At 36.9% G+C, this 24,803-nt stretch overlaps 3 protein-coding genes across 3 annotated transcripts; 2 read left to right on the forward strand and 1 right to left on the reverse strand.

Annotated features, from left to right (window-relative positions):
* Positions 1-32: 32 nt before the first annotated feature.
* Positions 33-2,746, forward strand: LOC141900208 (ribonuclease P protein subunit p30-like). The gene is made up of 11 exons (XM_074786990.1): positions 33-133; positions 538-620; positions 761-826; positions 901-978; positions 1,058-1,123; positions 1,194-1,283; positions 1,359-1,475; positions 1,569-1,598; positions 1,885-1,922; positions 1,992-2,071; positions 2,466-2,746. Exons 1-11 carry the CDS (start codon positions 43-45, stop codon positions 2,717-2,719), a joined length of 993 nt encoding a protein of 330 aa, XP_074643091.1. The 5' UTR covers positions 33-42; the 3' UTR covers positions 2,720-2,746.
* Positions 2,747-2,878: 132 nt separating this feature from the next.
* On the reverse strand, positions 2,879-6,482 carry LOC141898694 (vesicular integral-membrane protein VIP36-like). Its single transcript, XM_074784737.1, has 9 exons — positions 6,342-6,482; positions 5,781-5,881; positions 5,265-5,379; positions 5,066-5,148; positions 4,761-4,922; positions 4,530-4,644; positions 4,395-4,447; positions 4,255-4,318; positions 2,879-4,140 (listed from the first exon to the last, which is right to left on the reverse strand). The coding sequence occupies exons 1-9, from the start codon at positions 6,466-6,468 to the stop codon at positions 3,977-3,979; spliced, it is 984 nt and encodes a 327-aa protein (XP_074640838.1). The 5' UTR covers positions 6,469-6,482; the 3' UTR covers positions 2,879-3,976.
* Positions 6,483-9,598: 3,116 nt separating this feature from the next.
* Positions 9,599-18,646, forward strand: LOC141899716 (transient receptor potential cation channel subfamily M member-like 2). The gene is made up of 24 exons (XM_074786183.1): positions 9,599-9,711; positions 9,889-10,462; positions 10,586-10,674; positions 13,008-13,191; positions 13,291-13,467; positions 13,552-13,764; positions 13,869-14,067; positions 14,150-14,330; positions 14,618-14,777; positions 14,884-14,950; positions 15,037-15,162; positions 15,245-15,375; positions 15,480-15,709; positions 15,794-15,937; positions 16,020-16,239; positions 16,334-16,459; positions 16,534-16,665; positions 16,754-17,008; positions 17,080-17,257; positions 17,370-17,514; positions 17,593-17,777; positions 17,871-18,000; positions 18,072-18,141; positions 18,225-18,646. Exons 2-24 carry the CDS (start codon positions 9,893-9,895, stop codon positions 18,381-18,383), a joined length of 4,071 nt encoding a protein of 1,356 aa, XP_074642284.1. The 5' UTR covers positions 9,599-9,711; positions 9,889-9,892; the 3' UTR covers positions 18,384-18,646.
* Positions 18,647-24,803: the final 6,157 nt, after the last annotated feature.

Here is a 24,803-nt window from a genome sequence, read left to right on the forward strand (position 1 = left end):
AATAGTCCAATTACGGTGAAGGTCATGGTCATGATTTTAAAAATGGCCGCGCCCATGGACCTCGGGGTTACGAGTCATTTTATCAATTCAAACAACAAATTACGTAGTAATCAATTGAAATTGATCTCAAAACGTAAATATATACCGAGAAACAAGTTTGGTAAAAGTGCATATCCGCACCTCTCCGCGTAAACGGTTCAATCATTTACGTTCAATATCATTGTTTCAGATTCAAAATGTCATCAGCAATTCAGTACATTGCCATTGGTTAATTTTAAGATATCTTCACTTAGAGAGAGTAGAAAGATTTTAGACAGGATTCTGTCAGTGTCATTCAGCAGATTGCGTCAATCACAAGAGGTGCGGATCTGCACTTTTACCACAAGTTTTCCTCCATCAGACATACCAGCTACAAATACATGATTCAATTTTTAATTACTCCATTGTATTTGATAATGAATTATACGATTTTTATTCAGTAGTCTGTGTCTATACTGTTAAGTTAGCAATTCATTAAACCTGCTACTTATTTTGTAGTTGGTTATAGAACTGTGGCGTTGGACAATTTTGTTGAAGACCTCATGGCAATGAAGAAGTCTAAAAAGGGCAAAAATGAGGAGGTAATAGTGGTTGGGTAGACTATCTATCTCTAAAAATAGTAAATAAAAGGATCAAGTCAGGATGACTGGGTCCAGGAAACAATCTGTTAATCAATATGTATTTTTGAAAATGCACTTGTTATGCTTTTGCTTTCTCATAGATCAAAGTAATTGACCCGGAATCACTGAAAATACCAGTTGATAAAGAACTCGAGAAATATTTCAAGGTAATTAATGATAAAAAGACTGATATCGAAACACAACCTTCATCATCAAAAATGATGTATTGATTCCTTTTCAGAGCACAGCTGGAGGCAATGTAAAACAATACACTAGATTAACCACAGTTCTACATGACCCAGGAGTAAGAAGAAGAATGGTATGAATTCTATTATAGGGTTTACATATACCAGTATATTGAGATTTGATAGTTAATTCCGTCTTGTCTCAAATTATAGCAAAATCCTGATGTGCAAAAGTATGATATCTTAGCTGTTCAGCCTACTGATGACAAAATGTTTTTAGTAAGTGTTCTGGATAAGAATTAACCAAATGATTGTCATTCTTTGAAACATTGTTTTAATTCCATTGTAGTTGGCATGTCAGCAATGTGATGTTGATATCATTTCCCTGAAGCTAACTTCTAGATTGGATTTTAACGTTAAACGCAAAATAGTTAAATTAGTAAGTTAAAAATTCGTTGAACGTCTAAGACAATGCCTTTAATCATAGTAGTGAGATTTTGATTATTTGTTCTAGGCTGTGGAAAGAGGAATCCATTTCGAAATAAGTTACAGTCCAATGATTACAGATAGCTCATCTAGGCAACAAGTACTGTCCAATGCCTTAGAACTCAATAAAGTTTGCAAAGGAAAGGTAGGTCTCTACAACAGATACAATGTACAAATATTTTTGTCTTGAAGAAAAGTTGAGTTTGTACATGGGATTTCCAATTATTTGTATTTTTAGAACATCATAATCTCCAGTCAAAGTGAAAAGGTAAATAATACATGTTTATCAGTTTGCTTAGTTCAGCATTCTCAGAAAACTACATTGATTATGTAAATCATTGATGTGATTGCCAAACCTGTACTAGTAGCCTAATTGGTAAAGCGGTCTGTAATTTTGCAGAGAGTTGTGGGTTCAAATCCCACCTGGTATTTGGCTTCACATTCAATGTTTTTTTACTGAAGGACTGAAGCTAGAATTATATTTTGAATAACCATTAAATAATCTAATTTCAGACATCAGTTTGCCTGTACATAATTTAATTTCTATTTTGCAGTTTATGGGTGTGAGGAGCTACTACGATGTAAAGAATCTGTATCCTTTTAATTTGATGAATATTATTATTTTATTCTTTTGTTGTTTGTAATCCTTCATTCATCACAGTTGTTGTCTTTTTGGAATGTCTGAAAAAGAAGCAAAGGATGCTCTCACAGTGAACTGTGCTGCAGTGTTAAAACATGCAGGTGAGTACAAATACATGTATTTTAGTCAACTAGAACTAATCTTAAATCCATATCACTCAGTGCCAAGCTTTTTAGTATGGATTAAGTGATATATGGATTATAGATAATCCATAGTTCTACAAATTTTACCTAATTGGAACTATGATGTTAGCCTATAACCCGTATGATAGCCTGTTTGGGTATACTGCAGTGCCTGTCCATACACAGTTACATTTTGAAATTTTGCTGCAAATATATGTTCTAGATTCCAGTGACACATTAATTTGGACGAGACAACAACTACAGAATAAGTGATAATAGTACAGATCATCGAGTCTGAATTAGACAGCAACATGGGACCGATTTACCAAGGTTATTAACCCAGTAGTCAAGCTTTTACTTCATCCATTTTCAGCTATGAGGAAAAACCTTGTTAAAGGCGCTCTTTACGTGAGAAAACTTTCTGAGCCAAGCGTTCGAATGGACACAGAAAAAATTGATCAGGCAAAAGATTCTAATGACAATAAACAGTCTAATGAAACAAGTTTGTCTCAGAATATGCAAGGACATAAAAGGAAAATGGGTTATGTTGAGAATGAATTAACTCAGCAGGATAAATCAGTTAAAAATGACGAGGCCAAATTGGCAAAGAAATTAAAGAATGTTTAATATTTTGTATCAATAAAAGATTTATAGTTAATATACTATTTCATTGATGTTGATGAATTTGGCCAGCAGATATTCGACAGACTTCATGCTCCATCTATGACATTTATCCTGACTGATGTAAAATCCCTTAACACATACAAATTGATAAATAACAACAACTTATATTATAAATATCCTTTCATTTATTTAACAAACATTGAAATCTTTTCAGTTTTTGATCTAGCCTTGCCACAGAAAGATAGTAAGTAGTACATAATGGATTTAAACAAAAGTGCATTTATAATACATTGACAAGGTACATACACTGATAAAACCCAAGCTACCTAATAAATACTAATGTTACAATGTGACCATACTTAAATCCATCTTTAATTGTAAAGGATTAATTTATTCTATCGGGTCAAATAAGAAATGATAATTTATCAAGAGGAGAAATGTAACATAGTTGCGGAATGTCGACAACAAAAGACTTTATATAGATAATAATTATAGACACTTGCATAGCTTGTGGAAGTAGAATCCTAATTTCTGCGATACAGCCAATTGATTGGTTTAAATGGATGGTTTGATAGATTCTTGGCGTTTTTGACAAACGTAAAAGGGAATTATGAAGCTACTGACTATGTCACACCAGGGACTCATTCAATACTTGGTAGAACATTTTTAAACAAAATGCAAAATCAGAAAATTCTAGTTATTTTAAGACAAAAATTCTCATTAAGTCATTCAAGTACGGATTTAGATTACTTGCATTATAGATTAAACTATGGATCAAGTGAACTGCAAAAAGTTTTCTGTAATCGAACAGAAATTACCTTTTTGAATTTTTTGTAGTAAAAATACAGGGAAAATATATTTCAGAAAATTATATCTTGACATCAGATGCATATTACCGGTATGGTACTTTCAAACAGTCATAACTTGAGTAGAAAAATATTTTTCATCTATAAAAATCTGTCGTTTAATCCAAAGGGAAAGAGAATAATAACCCAGTAACCCCTTAAGCTTGCAATTATCGTGTAACTAGTTTGAAATATGCAATGCAGGTTACAGTGGATCCTCGTTATCAATTAACCTGCATATTATGATTTATCATGTATTAAAACAACAATAAATTTTGACCCAAATGAAATAAATTGTTATTAATTTAATACTAGACAATAATTATAAGGCCCCAGGGGTTTGTTGTAACGAGGTTCCACTTACCGGTTACCATATAAAAGGTTTTTTCCTAAATGTACAAAAATGACCAGACTGTTAATAAAACCGTTTACTCCTGTAATCTTGTTTGTTTGAATAGACAAGAAATCCTACCATACCACACACACCTACTCCAATAACTGACAGGATTATTATCAAAAGTAGTTTCCAGCCGGTCATTCGTCCACTAAAAAATCCTGGTTCTGGATCATCAGAGTGAACTGAAAAAATACACAATTTTTTTCAACATCATTTACTGTTCTGAGTCAACTCATGACTGTCCTTATATCAGTACATTTACCGGTAATTTATTCATCCAGCTAAATAAAACTTACCCCTGGGAGCGGCAGCTTTGGCTGCTTCAGGAATAATTTTCGAGTAATCAGTTGTATCATCCTTCTGTTTAACAAATGTAAAATGTCACAAAAATAACCACAATTTTTATCAAGACATCAAAATAGATAGATATATTTACCTTGTGCGTTATATCTAATTCATAAAACTTTACAGACACAATATCATGATTATCTGAAATAAAGCATGACATTTTGAAGTGACCCAAATAAGAAGTGAATGCATTATTTATTACGCTAGATTATTGTTCACTAACCAGCCAGTTCTCCTGTGGCTGCCGATGCTCCAATAAAATATCCAGTAGGTAACTTGATGCCGGAGACTTTAAAACATTCCTTCCAAGTTCCTTTATCATCAACATCCGTTGAAACCTCAAATAGTATATTGCATATACATGTATATAATGATATATTGCATCAAAAATTGTGGATTGTATTTTCAAGTTGTGCGGCACATGAACTGGATCAATATAAAATTATATCCTTACTGTGAGCGTGTTATCTGTATATCTCACTGCTAATAGTGTATCATAGTTTTTATTTCTAAATTGCGATTCACAACCATTCAGTTCTGTGTGCGTCCCATCCCGATCATGATCATAGTGAAGAGAGCCATTATTTATCATAGCCGATATGTACGGGTGTCCATGCTAAAAATATGCATATTTTATATATCATTCAATTCTAGAGTACCGTACATATAACAGTATTATTGATATGAAGTACTTATGTATTAGTGAAGCACAGCTTATGTTAATAATTTTGAGGATTTGGGTTGTTTATTTCAACTTACATTATGAGGTCCATTGTGGTTGCTATAGGTATCCAGGAATATTGCCAAACCAGTAAAATAATCTTTGCTTCCGAAGACATCACCTATTTAATAGGTAATAATTACGAATAACACAAAAGGTACATGTAATAGGGATATGTAAAAATGTAAACCGTGTCTGATAAGCTTGGAGAAAGCATTACGATCAAAATTATCATACCTTGAGTCAATCTTTCCTTTGTATACCAAAGGGCCATTCCATCACCAAACAATTCCTTCCCTGAACCATGAACTTTGAAATGAACATGCATTTCCCAGTCACGAACAAATACTGGCTGTAATAAAAATAAAACAACTAATGATAAGACAAGTTGGATGAGTAAGACTTGTTTCAAAGAAGTAAAATGAGAAAAGTTTTCTTTACTTTATTTCAATTATCTACATCAACACATTAGTTTCACAATTTCTAACCGCAAACCCAAATGATAAAACAGCAAATATTTTAGATACATGATATTTTAAAGTGACTCAGGTTTAGTGAGTGATTTATTGATTTGAGAAACAGCCAATATCCAATGAAATAAGTCCAACACATTGTACAGGTGGCCTGTATTGTGTGGTGGATAAATCAATACTAATAATTGTAATGATGTTGACCATTATTGAATGAATTAAGATACATTTTTACGGCATATTCAATGATATTCTGACAATGAAAATTAGAAAATACACATACATGTTTATTCCATAGACCTCCCTGTTTACTCTGATGATCAGGTGTTAGTCGAACATATTGATTAGTAACCATCGTACTGCCAATAAAATCCCATAAATTATCTGAAAATGTAAGAAATCGGTTTGTTACAAATAATATTTCTTTCAAGAGATTTGTCATGTTGCAAACAAATGGCATACTTTAATTGACCTATCAGTCACGACACAGCCCAACAACAAGTTTAAGGAAGAGAACTATTTCCAGTTGACAAGGATTAGGAATTTCATTATTGGCACAACTTGGAAGTTGTACTTGTAGTTAAAAAGGGCTGGTTAAAAAGTGTACCTCCTTTGAATAAATGTGAGATAATATAAGCTAATTTTATGGAGGAGCATAGAATATAGTTAACATGGTTAATGAATTCAAAAGAAAGAATGAATTGATGCCGGTGTGTGATCAGATGATGAAATGAATTGAATGTATTGTAATTGTATGGTTGTTGATCGATCGGTCGACGAGTCGAATGGTGTGATCACTGGCGCATACGTTTCATTAAAACCAGTTTGAATATACATCATCTACCTTGGTATGGTTTGACAAAAGTATGTTCTCGTTTAAGATAGTCTTTTGTATTCCATGTTCCATAGATGAGGCAGTAATTCGATAAATATAAAAGGAAGGTGAACAAAAACTCGCACGACGACGCCATTTCTCTCCAACGGTAACACATAAAACTCGGTGATGGCCTCTGGACTGACTCATTCACCCGTGCGGAAATAAAATCCGGATTAGGACTTTTAATGGAAATTATCAAAAGCCGGATCAGGACTATATTGCATCATCACAAACCCGCCCGTGCCGGACCGCAAGTATCTATCGTTCTTCGCCTCGAAACGATCGAATAAACAAAAAACACTGAATCTAACACCGTACACTGGCCTTAACATAACTTTATGATTGTGGTTCGTCTGAGAATAAAATTCTTGATATTGATGGTCACTGGAGATCAACTTTCAGTTCTGGTTAAGATCAGTTTACGTTAAGATGATAGGGGACTTTCTGATTGGTGAATTTTTGCACTCTTGCTTCGATGAGGTTCTTGATTGAAAAAAAATAACTAATGAAAGCATGTTTGGTTTTCTTTTGCGATTGGTTATATTTCATTAAGATTGTACAAAATTCACAACCCTAAATAATGCAAAAACTATGATAGTACAAAAAGTTATAGAATGCTAAAAGCCACTGAAAAGTTGCAAAATGCTATCAAAATATCATGCCATGCTATGGGCTCAAATTGCCCGATTCTTAGTTTGCCATCGTCTGGCCAACTTGCATGACTTAAACACACATCGTCCAGATTAATCGATCGAATTTGATCGATTTGAATTAGAATTCTAAATAAATCACCTTAATTGAAACTGTGTACATCGAATATGATGCCGAAAAACGGTACATTGGGTCCTCTAGTCATGGCCCCGGCGGACTCCATGATATTTTCTTTCTCCGATTGAATATATTTTATCAAAATTAGTACAAAATTCACTAGCAAACAATATCTATAAACAATGAAAAAACTATGATAATAGAAAAAAAATTAAAATGCTAAACGCTATATCAAAAAAGAAACTAAAAGTTGTTAAATGCCATCAAAATATTGATTTTCCAAGCTGGGCTCAAATTGCCCGATTCTTCGTTTGCCATCGTCTGGCCAACTTGCACAACTTAAACATATCATCATCCAGATTAATCGATTGAATTTCGTCGATTTGAATAAGAATTCTAAATAAAACAGCTAAATTGAAACTGTGTACATGAATATGATGCCGAAAAAACGGTACATTGGGTCCACTAGGAATGGCTCCGGCCGATCGTGAAACAGCCTCTGGACTCCATGATGTTGGTGAAATGTTGAAGGAATTACGCTGAAAACCAGATATTTACAAAATGAATGAGTATATTGTTAAGAAACACGTATATGATACTACCACATTTTCAAATCATCAACTTTTATATTCACCATTTTTACTAATTTCTCAAGTGTCCAGTTCAGCGCCGTTTTCATTTCTGTTACTTTGTCCACTTTTAAGTGATCGGTGCTTCGTTTTTTACGAAATTCTTCGGTCGTTATTTCGAGAAGATATTTATTATGTTGCATAAGTACACTAATTCGACTTACTAGAGCCTGCACAAAAGGAATAAGATATTCATTGAAATATCCATGTTAAGTCCCAAGTTACAATAATACGTATATCGAATACGAAGATACCTCAATCATCGCTTCGATGTTGTTGTATCGACTGTATCGTATGGCTGGGAGATCTGGTAGAAAACGGGCATTTTGAGTATTACTGACACTTATTTCTACAGCAGCACATTTAACCATATTTCCCGGTAAATAGATTGAAGAACGCCTAGGTTGTATATCGTCTACTTTGTCTCCGTGAAGATTACACTGCAGAGGAAAATCATCATCGTTAATAAGAAAATCGAGATCTCGAGATCTATTTTTGTAATATCAACGAAAAGAAAATCTACTTACGTAATACTTGAAAGTTTCGTGAATTGATTGACTCAAGTTTTGCAAACCGATTTCATTCCGAACAGATTCGATGATTTGCTGGTGACATTTTCTGTTTCGTATCGGGCTGTGTTGTTGGTCTAGAACCGCCTGATAGGTACACGTTGATGCACACATTACTGGCGGTTGTAGATGGTAGATCAACATTGCGCCGAGTAATAGAAATGATATTGCCCCTAAAACGATCGAAAATAGCATAAAATCTTAAACTTTGGCATAAAGTTATGAGTTTAATTCTTATATTTGACGTCTGTATCCAGGCGATATTAAGCCTATAACTTCTGTCAAAACGCATACTGGCCCTGCTAACCCTACCTTCCATTTCAGTATATTTGACCAGTATTGCTGAAGTTCTGGATTTGCGAATCATTTGGGCTGCTTTTATATCATCCCTCCCTCGATCATCCAAAATGGGACCTGAATTTCCCGGCTGGGAAACACCGGTCAAATATGTTAATTGTTGTCAGTCACAGTAATAGAAATACTCAGAATGTTTACATGCGGACGTAGAGTGAGTCCACTCACGGAAACCCCGAATTTCGTTCGGCAAAAGTCGGAAAATAAAAATATAGAACGGAGGTAACTTCAATACCGGATATCACTCGTATCAATGGAACAGATTTTTCATTTTGAACGTGTTTCACAATTGAAAAGCATAAAACGATTTTTCGCACGCGGTTAAAAAACCCGCATTGAAATCTAAGTGACGTTGTGCAAGTTTTTAATTTAAAATGTGGGCCATGATTGAATGAGTTGCAACTGCAATGACTCTATCAATCTGGTTATACAAAACTCAACCACGTTGAAATAACACATGGATTTCCCCGCAAAATGGATCCATTTTCATGCAAACGATATTTCAAAATTTGACATAATGGAAAATTAATAGATTTCTCAAGAAACGACTTGCTTTTGCCAAATGTATCAAAACACAGTGTGCAGATGAGTGGACGATGAGTAGACGAATATTCACAAGATTGAAATAACGCCTACGTTGATATTATTGGGCCGGGTTTTCTATAGTACGTACGTAGGAAGATATCGTAGCCCGAAATAATTACCCTGCGCTCTGTTTCAACAGGCTTGTTTTAATTAAGTCAGTCAATGCAGGAGTACTTTAATGAAAGGGTTTTGCTGAGGCGCAATTGTATGAAAATCTTCAAAAGTCGTTTATAAAGAATTCATTCATGCGTCGTTCGTTTCATTAAGGCAAGTGTTTGAGCGCCGTTGCTACACTGTGACTATATAGGTGTTTGTGTATTATTCTCGTGCGCAGTACTGTCCTAATCAGAAGTGTATGACAGTAAAATGATGATCGATTTAGGATGAATTCGTGGGACGATAGACATTTCCACATCGGGTAGATATCAGCAGGTAAGAATTACTTTTCATAAATGTGTAAAGTTTGATTCGTTACGAAAAAAATCGTTAGAAAACGCAAATTATTAGGAAGAAAATATTTCACAGTATGTTGTTTGCATTAGGTATATATATATCATATGATATGAATTAATTACGAGCTATTCTGATGATGCTATTTTCATTGAAAAGCAAAATGAATGAAGCCGAAGTAGAGCATGAAGGAGAGTTGACAAACGGTGTGACAAATTTAGCCGCTACATTCGGCGAAGATGTGATAAATAACTCCAATGACACGCAGAATACTATTTTGACCACTGACGAACCGTCATCAACTGTGACAACGGTCGAAGAAAATCCAACAGAAACCGCTCCACCTGACCGAAATATCATCGTAACTCCTCTTTTGAATGATGTTCCTGACTTAACAGAAAATTTGCAAGATCAAGGAGATAGAGTTAGAGTGAACGCTGCAATGATGGACGTTCCCGATCGACCCGACTCAAGTGCCAGTGTCGAACACGCTATTTCAATAAACGATAGCGTAGCAATTAACAATACTACTAACGTAGAAAAGGGTCACGATAACGAAATAATTTCCACGGATAAACCTAAAACGAAACTAAAATTCACCTCGAATAATGAGGTGCACGCCATGGGACCGGAAACTAAGCGAAGAACAAAAGCACGAACATCGAGGCCGATTTCAGCAAAATCTCGAGCACGAAAGAAATCTCATGCCAGGCGAAGAACTTCCATTACAGCAGTGAGTGTACAGTTTTACGAGCATTGAATTTAATAATTTAGCAATCGTACGCGCTCACGAGAATTAGACTCGAATGAATTATACATACTTAATATATAACAATTCGTATTATGTGAATTGTAGTTGAAACATGATGTAATTGCGGCTTCATTTTCGAGAAAAGAATGCGTTCACTTCGTTCAAAATGAGAATGCGTACGGAAATTACCCGAGGTAAAGTAACAAAAGTACTCTGGGTAAATTGATATTTGTAATATGTTTCTAACAAGACCAATGCGATGCGGGCTCCAAGCAGATAATTATGGTGGCTGATAAGGGCCATAGCGTAAAATTCCTGGTATGTAAATGAGGGCGCCAGAACGCCAGAACGCCAAAACGAAAAAAAACGTCCAATTTTCTCTAAAAGTTCGTTTTGGCGCGCCAAAACAAAGAAAATTCCGTTTTGGCGCCCCCGCCAAAACGAACTTTCATTTTGGCGCCCCCGCCAAAACGAACTTTTGTTTTGGCGCCCCCGCCAAAACAACGAAAAACGTCGAAATTTCTCTAAAAGTTCGTTTTGGCGCGCCAAAACAACGAATATTCCGTTTTGGCGCCCCCGCCAAAACGAACTTTCATTTTGGCGCCCCCGCCAAAACGAACTTTCGTTTTGGCGCCCCCGCCAAAACAACGAAAAACGTCCAATTTTCTCTAAAAGTTCGTTTTGGCGCGCCAAAACAAAGAAAATTCCGTTTTGGCGCCCCGCCAAAACGAACTTTCATTTTGGCGCCCCCGCCAAAACGAACTTTCGTTTTGGCGCCCCCGCCAAAACAACGAAAAACGTCGAAATTTCTCTGAAAGTTCGTTTTGGCGCGCCAAAACAAAGAAAAGTTCGTTTTGGCGCGGTTATTTCCGTTTTGGCGCCCCCGCCAAAACAAGCATTCAACCACAGTAAAATTATTTTTCAAATTGGCGCGTTGATCTTGTGTGTAATTCGGGGGCGCCAAAATGAAAGTTCGTTTTGGCGGGGGCGCCAAAACGGAATATTCGTTGTTTTGGCGCGCCAAAACGAACTTTAAGAGAAAATTGGACGTTTTTCGTTGTTTTGGCGGGGGCGCCAAAACGAAAGTTCGTTTTGGCGGGGGCGCCAAAATGAAAGTTCGTTTTGGCGGGGGCGCCAAAACGGAATATTCGTTGTTTTGGCGCGCCAAAACGAACTTTAAGAGAAAATTGGACGTTTTTCGTTGTTTTGGCGGGGGCGCCAAAACGAAAGTTCGTTTTGGCGGGGGCGCCAAAATGAAAGTTCGTTTTGGCGGGGGCGCCAAAACGGAATATTCGTTGTTTTGGCGCGCCAAAACGAACTTTAAGAGAAAATTGGACGTTTTTCGTTGTTTTGGCGGGGGCGCCAAAACGAAAGTTCGTTTTGGCGGGGGCGCCAAAATGAAAGTTCGTTTTGGCGGGGGCGCCAAAACGGAATTTTCTTTGTTTTGGCGCGCCAAAACGAACTTTTAGAGAAAATTGGACGTTTTTCGTTGTTTTGGCGGGGGCGCCAAAACGAAAGTTCGTTTTGGCGGGGGCGCCAAAATGAAAGTTCGTTTTGGCGGGGGCGCCAAAACGGAATATTCGTTGTTTTGGCGCGCCAAAACGAACTTTTAGAGAAAATTGGACGTTTTTCGTTGTTTTGGCGGGGGCGCCAAAACGAAAGTTCGTTTTGGCGGGGGCGCCAAAATGAAAGTTCGTTTTGGCGGGGGCGCCAAAACGGAATATTCGTTGTTTTGGCGCGCCAAAACGAACTTTTAGAGAAAATTGGACGTTTTTCGTTGTTTTGGCGGGGGCGCCAAAACGAAAGTTCGTTTTGGCGGGGGCGCCAAAATGAAAGTTCGTTTTGGCGGGGGCGCCAAAACGGAATATTCGTTGTTTTGGCGCGCCAAAACGAACTTTAAGAGAAAATTGGACGTTTTTCGTTGTTTTGGCGGGGGCGCCAAAACGAAAGTTCGTTTTGGCGGGGGCGCCAAAATGAAAGTTCGTTTTGGCGGGGGCGCCAAAACGGAATTTTCTTTGTTTTGGCGCGCCAAAACGAACTTTTAGAGAAAATTGGACGTTTTTCGTTGTTTTGGCGGGGGCGCCAAAACGAAAGTTCGTTTTGGCGGGGGCGCCAAAATGAAAGTTCGTTTTGGCGGGGGCGCCAAAACGGAATATTCGTTGTTTTGGCGCGCCAAAACGAACTTTTAGAGAAAATTGGACGTTTTTTTTCGTTTTGGCGTTCTGGCGTTCTGGCGCCCTCATTTACATACCAGGAATTTTACGCTATGGCCCTTATCAGCCACCATAGATAATGAATGTCATAATATCATTTTTGAGTGATTTCCAACTGATTTCTACCGCTGTAATAATGAGGCGACCCGCTATGAAATACATGAAATTTTCCACCTTGATATCAGCCTAAGTTTTGTCATGGATGCAAAAACTAGGGCTTACACTTCTATATTATGTCAATACTATAACTGAACAATCAGTACTAGTGCTAATTGTGAGTGTGGTTAAAAACTTCATTTTATCGATATTTTAAGATGTTTTTGCGGCGGTTCTCTGGAAGAGCATTACAGTACAGGTGATTATCCAAACCGGTTGAAAATAGCAAAATCATCGAACGAAGTTTGGGACGCTGCTAAAGATATAAAAACGCTGCCAACTAATACATACGGGAAGATCAATTTCACCAATATTGGACTTGAAGGTCGTGCAAATGCTCGGGTAAGATTTCAAAAGAATATAAACATCTGATATTAGAGCCTTATACTTGTTTTAGAAAATCTTGTAATTATCGTCTGAAATGTAAAATCATTTTTACAGTTTGTTCGGCTCTCAAATGAAACTGACATGGACGATGTGCTTCGTAAACTATTACTTAATGTCTGGGGTATGAACTCAGCCCGGAAAGCGAATCTAGTAATATCAATCACTGGTGGTGGACGAAATTTCGAAATGGATCCTCGAGTGTCCGGAAAATTTGAGACCGGTTTAGTGAAGGTATTTACCAACGTGTCATTGTAAACATCTACGTATTATCTATCAATCGTTTTTCGGCACATTTGATAATTTTCTATTTCAAAGGCCGCTAGAAGCACGAACGCGTGGATAATGACTGCTGGATTCCACATGGGTATCGTGAAGGCTGTGGGCAGAGCTATCTCTAAAGGGCAAACCTTTGATTGGGGACCAAATCGTGGTACTATGTCTCTCCAGTGCATCGGTATTTGCCCTTGGGGATACGTAGATGATCGCTATAAATTGACACCGGACGGCTCAGATGAAATTCCACTTAGCGTAAGTCAGAAAATGATTATCAGTTTGATAACTGAGTTCATATCCTTACCTTCCTATATGCAAATCTATTCGTGTCTTTATTCAATGATGTTGTGGTGTTTTAGGAATGGGACCACGAGCAACCTGTGGATTATTACGTGAATAATGTGGTAAGCGGTAAGGACATAGCCCTTGATCCAAACCACACCCATTTTATCATGGTAGATGACGGAACGAGGGGAGAATATATGCATCTCAGTGAATTCCGTGCCGCACTCGAGCGCAAGATATCATTGCCCGACAAACCGATCGGGGATGTTTCAGGTTTGATTCATTTTCATTCGGTCGTTATCGGTTGCAACTTTTGCGAATGTCTCTAATGTATATTGATTCATATTTATTCCAGAAACGGGTCTTGGGACACCTATAGTGATGGTAATCGTTGAAGGTGGTCCAGATGCACTGATTGACTGCGCAACCAGTATGAGAAATGGTGTACCAGTAGTCGTGTGTTCTAATTCTGGACGAGCAGCTGATATTCTCGCTGAAGCGTATGACAAATTTAAAACGCTGGATCAGTTGGACGGGTTAGTGACAATGAATGCTGATGTAGAGACACTGTTGTTATTCCTCTCTGTTTGTAACTAAGGGTTTCCATTCAGTGCATTTCTATCCGTGTATCGAAAATAAAGAAGGGCTTTGAATAGTTGTGATGAATAAATGATTGACCTCAGTTTGCGTGACTTCCTGCACCACGGGAGTCCTACATTACCGCTTATCAAGAATGAAACCAAAATTGCCTGTGTCTTATAATGACGTCATAAGTATATATGTATATGAATATATATGAAAAAGGAAACAATTGTTTTTTTAGTCCCCAAAGAGAAAGTGCCCTTGAACGCATCGAAACAGACATGTGCAACAAAATGAAGGTAGCTTTCAGCAGCAAAAGAACCTGGAGAACGGGAGATGTTGATAGTAAAGCCAAGAAATACTTCGGCTATCTCAAACAATGTTGCAAAGAACGGCATATGGTAATTCAAAAGGCATTCGTCCTCGTAGATGAAAATATTCGTTGAGAAATCTTCTCCTGACTTAGATAATTGACAATTCGATGATGATTTTTACCGTTTTCTGTAGATTACAATATTCGACTTGAAAAATGATGAAGATTTCGATAAAGCCATTCTGAAAGCTTTGCTTACGGGTAATTAATTATGAAATATCTATTACTCAAGATATTCAAACTGTTTTGCATGGCACGTTTTCACGTGGAATGTTCTGCTGCTGTAGGTACAGAAATGGGCCATGAACAACAAGAGTTTCGACTCCTTCACCAGCTTCAACTTGCTCTGTTGTGGGATCGAAGTGATGTCGCCCAGGAACAAATATTTTCTATCAGCTTCGAGTGGAGTGAAGGTAAGCTATCACGTATCCATGAATGACACTAAACGTATTTGGATATGTTATTCAGTATAGATACCTGGTCTTGATATCGTAGGTAACTTGGATGCCATGATGACTCGTGCATTGATAGAGAATAAACTTGACTTTGTGGAACTTCTAATGATGAACGGACTGTCATTGAAAGATTATCTAACTGTTGAACGACTGACGCATTTGTACAATTCGGTATGTTCGTAATTTCATTGAAATAATGGATTGAATTTTAGATTTGAGTAATTAGAACGAGTAGGTTCCACTAAAGGTTTAACGTATTTTGGCAATATTTTCAGTTCCCGAAACAAAGTCATGAGTATTTCATTCTTCGGAAGCATGTTATATTCGGAGAACTCGATAAGAGTCAGATAACACTTCTCGACGTAAGTAAATTGCTCAGGAGATTCATCGGAAAGCACAACGACGCCACATACCTAAATTCGGAACGAACAGATTTAGTGCCGCCAGATACAACATTCTCAAAACCATACCGAGAATTACTATTTTGGAGTTTGCTCCAAAACAGGTATATAAGCAAATTATCATGACTGCGTACTTCCAATTTATAAACTATTATTAATCTATCAATTTTGATGTTCCATATATCTAGAAGCGAAATGGCTTTGATGTTTTGGGAAAATGGCGAAGACAATATAAAAATGGCTATTGCGGCAGCACTTGTTTGCACAGAACTTGCTAAAACAACAAGAACATACAAAACTGATCTAAAGAATGAGTTTCTCAGCATTAAGTCGTGAGTACTAAAGTTTACTTATGAAAAAATGGCTAACTTTTCAGAATTGTTGGCAAATGAATAACGTATCACCATTTTGCAGGAAATTCGAAGAAAGAGCATACACAATATTAGGAGAATGTGAGAAGACTGATCCTATTCTGACTTCACGAATGTTGCTCCAAACACAGATAACCTGGGGTGGTGTTGATTATTTGGAACTTGCTGCCGAGGCAAACAGCAACCAAATTCTCTCATCAACAGCATGTCAACGAACTGTCAACAACATATGGCGAGGTAGAATCTCATCCCCTACTAAATGGGTACGTATCAAAAGTTATTTACAATGTTCTTATGAAGATATGCAACACAGTTATATGTTAATTCGTTCTTCGTTGTTTTTATTTTGTATTATAGACGTTTTTCAGTATATTCATCCCACCATTCATATTTTGCCTGATAAAGTTCAAAGATAGTATTCATCCTTTGCGGAAAATATTCGAATTTTACCGAACGCCTTTGGTCAAATTTGTTATTTGGCTTGTAAGTATCAATGCATTGCTGTGAAGTCATGAATTATATTGTGAAAATACATCTTGAGATATGTTCCTTTTCAGGTTGTATATTCTGGTTTTTTATGTCTTTACACGTACACACTACTGTTCAGACTGAAGCAGCATTATTTCACAGTCGAAGAAATCTTAACTATGACATGGCTTTCGACGATGTTATTTGACGAATTTCGAGAGGTAAATATTCGATGTTTGTGTATCAATGGATTGTTTATAGAAACGATGGAATTTTTAGAATCTAACTATTGTTTTCTTTACATTAAAGGTATTTGTGTCGGGTAATGGATCGGGCACGACTAAACTAAAGAAGTGGTGGTCAGGGACGTCAAATAAGCTTGATTTTGTTATCTACGTTGTTGCCATCATTTCATTTGGTTTACGTGCTTCGTCGAGCGACACGGTTTACCAGTGGGCTAGGCATTTTTACGCCATCAACTGCGTGTTTCTGTATTGCCGAATACTGTCATTCTACTCAGCTAACAGTAAGCTTGGTCCTCGTCTAGTTGTTATCAAACGAGTAGTAAGTTTATATTTGTTGTATATTCAACTTAAAACTGAATGATATTCGTTAACAATCACTTTGTTTTATAGCTTTCAGAGTTGGTTGTATTCATGGCTATCATGTTAGTGTTCATGTTGGCATATGGTGTCACTGTTCAATCCCTCCTTTACCCGACGATGACACCACACATTGGCATCATGAAGGAAATTGTAGCTGTCCCATACTGGCAAATCTACGGCGAGATCTTTCTCGAGGAGCTCTCCGTCGGTATGATATCAACTCCAATTTACAGGGACATGTATTTATAGGTTCAGCGGATCCTATTCCAAAGAAATGATGGACTGAGAATAAATGTTGATGAATTGTTTTCTATTTGCAGAAGGCCAAAATTGTACTCCAAGTGGATTTGTTCATGGTACCACTAAGTTCTGTCGTGCTGACTCGTGGCTTGCCTATGTCCTCCTAGCTCTTTACTTACTCATTGGAAACGTGTTACTGCTCAATCTGTTGATTGCTATATACAAGTAAGACTAATGAATAGCTCTACTGAAAGGCTGTGTCTCTGGGCTTCTGTTTTCAACGGTTTCGTAATTTTTTTTCAGCAATGTCTTCCAAGAGGTTGAAGACAATGCTTTGGACGTCTGGAAATTTGATAGATACGGTCTGGTGAAAGAATACCAAGAAAAACCAGCTCTTCCTCCACCACTCGTTATATTCGAAGATATTGTTATATTCATTCTTTCGATCATCGAAAAATGTAAAAAACGAAAAAAACGCAAGAAACATAGTAAGTTATTTGCTTTCGGATTTTGTAGACCACAGGCGATATGGAAATCTCCTATAAATATAAGCATTGAAATGTAATTGCTACTTTTTGCAGTACTTGACGATGATGAGATTGACGCAGAGCTGGAACTGTTTGAAAATATAATGTCGTCGAAATATTCTGCGAGCATAAAACGAAAAAATGCTGAAACAGTTGACGAAAGAGTTAAAACCATGAAAAAACAGTGCGTAAAAATTCTCTAAAAAATTAAGTTTTATAGCAAAAAAGTTACTAATTATTTTTTCTTGTATTCAGAATGGATGACTTGAATAAAAAGATGGACCTAAACACTGATATGATGCACGAGAGTGCATCCTTTCAGCAGGTACTAATCACCTACAGAGCATTACGTGAAATTATTGAAGTAAGCTTTCAAACGAGGAAAGATATATATGATATATTTTTCAGATGCGAGCAAATACAAATGCTGCTCCGGATGACATGGCATCTTCTATAAGAAACCTGGGACAGCATAATAACGAAGTTTTGGATAAACTTCAGAAACAGAATACAGAGTTACAGAAATTACTTGAACGCACCTTGGGAGAATTATCGAAGACAAAATGATCGGAATGATTTAATGCAGAATTTGTGCAAAAAGCTGGTTTAACGTACACATCAATCAAAAAAGTGAACCGTCCGTTAAGTACATCCAGTACCTAATTTAGTCAATTTATGTCAATTGAAACATCCGTTACGAAGCCTCTGGTGATATTATACCTAAAGTTTATAGATCTGTTGATAAGTTTTACATAACAAGGCAATGTAATATTTGCAATGATAAGTTGATGGAATTTTTTATACTATGATTTACATGAACTGTTATCATTATACAATAAATTTAAGTTATTTTATTGAATTGTTGGCTTTTTCTACACGATACCAAAATCTGAGCGACTGTAAGACTATATGCTTTATGCGCCGCCAAACTATCATCTGGATCATAGATAGCTGGAGATACGGAGAAATAAAGTGCAATAGAATTTCTGATGAACACATCAGTGTGCACCAAGAATGAATCAAGATTACAGATTATTCGACCGAATTGGAATTTCATTACATTAGATGAAAGATTCCGATCACTGGGATAGATTTATTTTTTATTTTGGTTGTTTATGAATAACAGCTATGCATGCACTGATTTGCAATACTTTGATGGAGGTGTTTATTTCTTTCTGATTTAGTCTAATCTAACGGCATTAAATTACCATTACAATTTACTTGCCGTCGATATAATCCGGTTTACACGCCCGTTTACCATCTGCGTGCGAACGTTTGCGTCATGCATTTTTTCAGGTATCTCCCTCATTTAAAACTTGCAACGATTACTTTCAATTATCCGTGAATAAATAAAGCCCACGGATATGAAAAAACCCATAATTGCATCCGCCATTTTATCCTAGACTAGCCTCTAGTATCAGAGTCAAGTGCTATTGATCACACAAGCGAAACATTTTTACCGCAGATTCGACTCCCGGCAATATTGATAAAAGATGATGCCAGGTGGTTCGAATAATAAACAGTTCATGTTTTAGGGTGATTTATATGATCGTTTGTTTACCTAATTTTCCTACTTTTCCATTATCAATTTGACGGGTTTGCTCACCGTCCAGGGATTGTCATGGGAGCCGTGCTGCAGCATCGGAGGATGGTGTCGTTGTTTGCTCAAAGTATCAAGCGTAATGAGAATCAACTCTCATTATTCATGACAGTCGGGAATTCTATAAGCTTCGGTAAACAAAAATTTTGCCGGATAAATCATCAGAATCCAGCGAATTTGTAATCGGGATTCAAGTTAATCCTTCACGCGGTGTCAAGAGTCAACTCATATCATTGACTGTCTTCGTAACTGACTTAATCTATCACTTTGTTCAGTTTATCGAGGTTTTAATTTTGAATGCAACTACATCATCGCGAGATTTCACGCTCGTCTGTCATATCATTTACGTTACAACGATAACTGCGAATGTGCACGAATGTTCAAACCAGCTTCTAATCACGCCCTGCTTAGCGCACAGGACAAGATACGACAAGATACTTTTCGATGTAGCAACAACACATTCATTCTTGATGAATGTTAAGTCTTTGATAATTTGTTACATTTTGCCGCCGAGGGCCAGTCACTTGTGGCCTAAGAGAAATGGTGCGTACACCATTAAAGAAAATTAATATTCTTATTTCCATTCATTGTTATAAGTGTAAATGACTTGTGATATGGCTTATAAATCGTTTTCCTTCGAATAATAACAGCGCACGAATGATTAAAGCTATCCAGCCAAGTAAGATTAAGCGTTACCTGCGGCAATACGAAATGTATTTTCAATGATTGATCTCTTGGTTTTCATATCTTACCTAACGCTGCACCTTGTGCTAATGCTCTTTATAGTAGCAGATGCAGCAATTAAAACGTTCATATCTTTTCGAAATGATTTTAGTTTAATCGGCTTTTGTTATCAACTCTCCACCATATTGTATTTGCTATTGTGTAATAAAAAGCAACGTCTTTAAAAGTAGATAGGTGAAATATAAAAGCATTTATTCATACATCAAAGCTATACGTATTTTGTAGATTCTTCAAAGAAATGATAGTGATTAGCTGTACTTTTTGTGTGAGAAATTTACAATATGGAATGCATTACAGTAAGATTTCACGTAATGTCTTCGTTTGGTATCTTTACACATAGATAAGTACTTCATTCAAACATTAAGCCCGCAAGACGCTTCAATCAACAAATAAATTGCTGGTGTTAGACCAATGCATAAGGAACATGTTAGCCATTAAATGTTGGTTTAAGTTATGATACAGTGGTGGGTGATAATGTCACCAGTGGTATTACCAGTGTCTTCAATCACTTAGATATGCATCAAGACGGTGAAGCCCTTAATCAAACGAATTGCTGGTAATCGGCGACATTTGTGTCAATGTGGCTATTTACTCCAAACTAGCATTTACAGTCTATATTCTTTATGATTTACGGCCTTCAATTTGCCACCCGAATGACTATCTATACCACGCAGATGTCCGCTAGAAAAAAGTCTTAAATTATGTCAAAATTCATAGGCCGAAGATACGCCCTTTTGTCGGCGTTTGCGAAAAGGGCCAGTGTGCCGTTCTCAAGCTAAAATTCTGGATGAGAGAGTTCGAATGCCAAGGCATTGGTTTATGTCGTGGTGCATGATCTACACAATAAAACTGTAACCAACAATTCCCAACATAACTCGCCCATATAGAACCTTAAACAAAACTTAAACGTGCCTTTTATTGGCCTCATCAAAACCTCGACAACGATCCTTCACCGCACCACGGCGAAAGAATGTGTTGGGGGAGGGCGGATTTTCCACCTGAATATCCCCAAGGCTTTTGATACGAAACAGTGTTATGACCATATTTTATGACGTTCCAATAGAAATCTTAAGTTGCCGTTATTCTAACAACCGGCACGCATAATGAATAGTTTGAACCAAATCACAAACCCAAGGGAAACACATTTGTTATCGTTTTTGATAGTGTTTAGATCCTTGTTTGAATGATATTGTAACCTGATAACAATTGGGATTTATTTACTTCATTTTGATATCAAAGGTACCGACTGAATTGTTAATTTGACTCAAGAAATGGACACAATTTGACAGCTGGACTGAAAATGAAATGCTTCCTCAACAATAACAAAATCAAATGGACCGTATTGACAATCTATTTATGATAAGTAGTTTTCGACGTTATTCACACCCTGGGCTAATGATTTCTATGCCAGGGTGCCAAAAATGTCCATGCGGCTCTGGTTAAATTTCTTTTTAAATCGCTATGTAATTCACATTATAGTGATTGCCAATTCGAGACACTTTGTAAAGAACCGCGGCTACAATAGACGTTGTCACGGTCGTAATCGCAAATGATCAAAATACGATAATTATCGAAACCAGTTGCTTAGTGAAAATAAATGGAGTAAAAATTGGCTTGACATTCAAGTTCCCACAACATTCACCAATTGACTTTATCGAAATTCTTGCTCGATGAAATCATAGTTATGCTTTGAGAACCGAAAAACACTTTTTTAATGAGTTTAGATGAACGTTATTTTGAATTCGTTTACAAAGTTTCATCTGATGAATTCTTTACGCTGCTCGTTAAAAAACACGTTTGAAACAATTTTTACATCATTTGCGATGGTGATGATTTTTGATTTTTATTTAATTTCGAGCGGCTGGTGTAGCGTGCATATCATAACTCGTTCAATAATGAATCAGCGGTGATATTGTGGAACAAAATTTACAATTAATCAATCATTGTGCGCTGTTAATCTCCGTTAATGATGTCTAAGTGTATTTTGAAAGCATCCCAGCAAAGTCAATGTCTATGAGCGCATGCCGCTACATTAATAAGCAATTCTGGACGATTTATTTTCTCGTTTTGACGACGCGTTATTCCAAAAGTGTCAACATTGCGAGTAAAGGTGTTCAATGCCCTGTACGCCAAACCACCGTTCGATGCCGTTACTAAAACACCGATATTGCTTACATTTCCTGCAATTAGAGCCAGTGAGAAATGCTCGACTAATCAAGCGAAAACTGTCTCGATTTTTGCACTTCTTATTTGACATGAAAAATTAGTTTCCGAGATTCGCCGGTGTTAATAAAGTACGGTATATTTTTAGTTTATTAGTTCCGTACAGATTCCCGAATGAACGCTTCGTGTGTACGATGCCTGTTTAGAAATAGCAAAAATCTTTTGATTGCGTGGCTTTCTAATATGTCGGTTTTATAAAACCGTGTATAGTTGCTTTAAAAAAAGATTGCGCCTCGTTCGAATGCGTTTATTCAACGTCATAAGCCGACAATATTTGTTTACAACGAAGAAAACTCAGGCGGACTAGTCACAGAGAATGGACCTGACGGATTCAGGAAGTCATTCATAAGTCTAACGTGTCTACCCATGCAAAATTGAAACTTTATACGTCGCGTTGTATAAACAGTTAGCACTGTATGATATTCAATTATTTCTCGTGTAGTGGTTGTTTTTCATCCATCTAACTCACCCGTTCATAAACATATGTAACCGCGCGTTTATTTGAAAGTTGATGATTTATCTACTCAGTTATTTTCCGGTCTCAATCACGCCAAGTTTAACGAACCGTGAATTTTGCGATTAATAAGAAAACTATAGAGCGATCGGCGACTTGACGGCGTTAATGGCGGTATAAAGAAAACTCAGACGCAGGTGATGAAGACAAACGATTGATTAACGATAAACAATTTCATACGATTTCAAAAAGTAGGAAAAAACTGTTCTAAATTCAAGCGTCAATCTTGAGATTTTATTACATCATTCCTGTCAGGCGAGAAATCTGGTTGTAATTTCGGAATTTATCTGCAAATCAGTAGCCTACCCGATACGCATACCAGAACGATGGAAAACGATTATCATCACTCGAACTCGGCCGTCCCTAAACTCAACATCGTGATCCCTGGCGTCGCCTTGTCTCACTTCAAGACAGATCTGTATCAGAAAACGTTGGAACGGGAGTATAGATTCCACCGTTGTCAAAAATATAAGGATATGTTTTTGTGAAATAATGTTCTTGACATTCCAGGATAAGCGTTGAATTCACTCTTTGATTTATCGACGTAGTTTTAAAATATTAATTGCAGCAAATCTAAAGCTGGAAACAAATTGCCAATCATTTCAGAAGATAATATCATGACGTAGCACGATTAAGCTGTTATCAAAGTCGTTCTAATGGAGGGTTTAACGCTTAAGTATGGCTGTTCATCTGTAACCATAATGATGTCTACTTAAACGATACAGCACGAGAGATGGATGACACTGGTATCCAGAAAGGATTGAAAATGAATTAGTAGGGAATTTACCAATATATCGACGCAAAGACACCGAAAAGAAAAGGAACCCGCGTCGATTCTGCGACTAATATGAATAAATGATCGGCTGTCAGACCAGGAGAAGTATCAAAAGAAACTACTCAAATACTAGTTAGCGGATAAATGCTGATTAAAGTGTTCTCGTCTTTGCCGCCACCAAAGTTAAATCACAAACGTAGTTTTAAACGATATCGAAATATCGCCGGAATATCCTAGTAAAACATCTGATCACCTAAACTTTGATGAACAAGATAACCAATCCGAATTTCTCCAGGCCCGGTCGGATTTTAGACTCATCGGTGTGCTCAAACGTATTCGTACTGAACAATGGTATGAACTGTTTCTGTCCTTCCTATATTTTCACTACCCAAAAGTGTACCGAATGACACTTTTTAACTGTGTAATCCTTTATGAGAATTTTGGGAACGAGGGAATATTCAACGAGAAGCATTTTACTATAGCTCTCTGTATGTCATCAAATCCGAAATACGTGATGTCCTTAAAAACCACAGTTTATTGCTGTATAAGTCACATAAACTTGTCATTGAGCACCTGGCAGTAAAATATTATTCAATTGTGAAGAACTAATGACGTTTAACGGTCGGTCAAAGTTGCCGTACATTGATTCTCACTTTGTGTCATTGTCGCAATTTGCCAACGAATCATACGTATTTAATTATCTACAGCCACATCATCAAAACCGCTTACATGTTAATTGCATTTTTACGATCAACAACTGCTTGGAATCCGCAAAAACTTCCCATTGTAAAACTTTTATTCTTTTCTTACTGGAATGCCTGTTCAGTTATACCCAACCTCAAGTCAAGTCAACAGATCACAAAATAAATTTCGAAATTTCGGGCACGAACCCAACTGCGATAATTCCTCCTTCTTTCTGTATGTTGTTTTGTTTGCTCCCTCCTCAATCACACCATGAATGTCACTTTTGCTGCAGCTTCTCTTCGAACTGTTTCAATGTTCAAGTTGATATAAACCAAAACAAACAAAGTAGGAAATATAATTTCCACACAATTTATTCACCATTTTATCTTATATTCCACTAGAAACAAATTTTACATGATTATTGTACATCTTTTTATATACAACTTA

This window comes from Tubulanus polymorphus, chromosome 2 (genome assembly GCF_964204645.1).
Source record: "Tubulanus polymorphus chromosome 2, tnTubPoly1.2, whole genome shotgun sequence".
NCBI lineage: Eukaryota > Metazoa > Nemertea > Palaeonemertea > Tubulaniformes > Tubulanidae > Tubulanus > Tubulanus polymorphus.

Bases quoted from the DNA above. Each gene is read 5' to 3' on its own strand.
- LOC141899716 (XM_074786183.1), top strand. From the start codon at position 9,893: ATGAATGAAGCCGAAGTAGAGCATGAAGGAGAGTTGACAAACGGTGTG. The intron at 13,765-13,868 runs GTAAGTCAGAAA...GTGGTGTTTTAG, and splicing joins CAGATGAAATTCCACTTAGC to GAATGGGACCACGAGCAACC. The intron at 15,938-16,019 runs GTGAGTACTAAA...ACCATTTTGCAG, and splicing joins GAGTTTCTCAGCATTAAGTC to GAAATTCGAAGAAAGAGCAT.
- LOC141898694 (XM_074784737.1), bottom strand. From the start codon at position 6,468: ATGGCGTCGTCGTGCGAGTTTTTGTTCACCTTCCTTTTATATTTATCG. The intron at 5,882-6,341 runs GTAGATGATGTA...TTACATTTTCAG, and splicing joins TTTTGTCAAACCATACCAAG to ATAATTTATGGGATTTTATT. The intron at 5,149-5,264 runs GTATGATAATTT...CCTATTAAATAG, and splicing joins AAAGGAAAGATTGACTCAAG to GTGATGTCTTCGGAAGCAAA.
- LOC141900208 (XM_074786990.1), top strand. From the start codon at position 43: ATGGCCGCGCCCATGGACCTCGGGGTTACGAGTCATTTTATCAATTCA. The intron at 1,599-1,884 runs GTAAATAATACA...TCTATTTTGCAG, and splicing joins TCTCCAGTCAAAGTGAAAAG to TTTATGGGTGTGAGGAGCTA. The intron at 1,923-1,991 runs GTATCCTTTTAA...CATTCATCACAG, and splicing joins TACTACGATGTAAAGAATCT to TTGTTGTCTTTTTGGAATGT.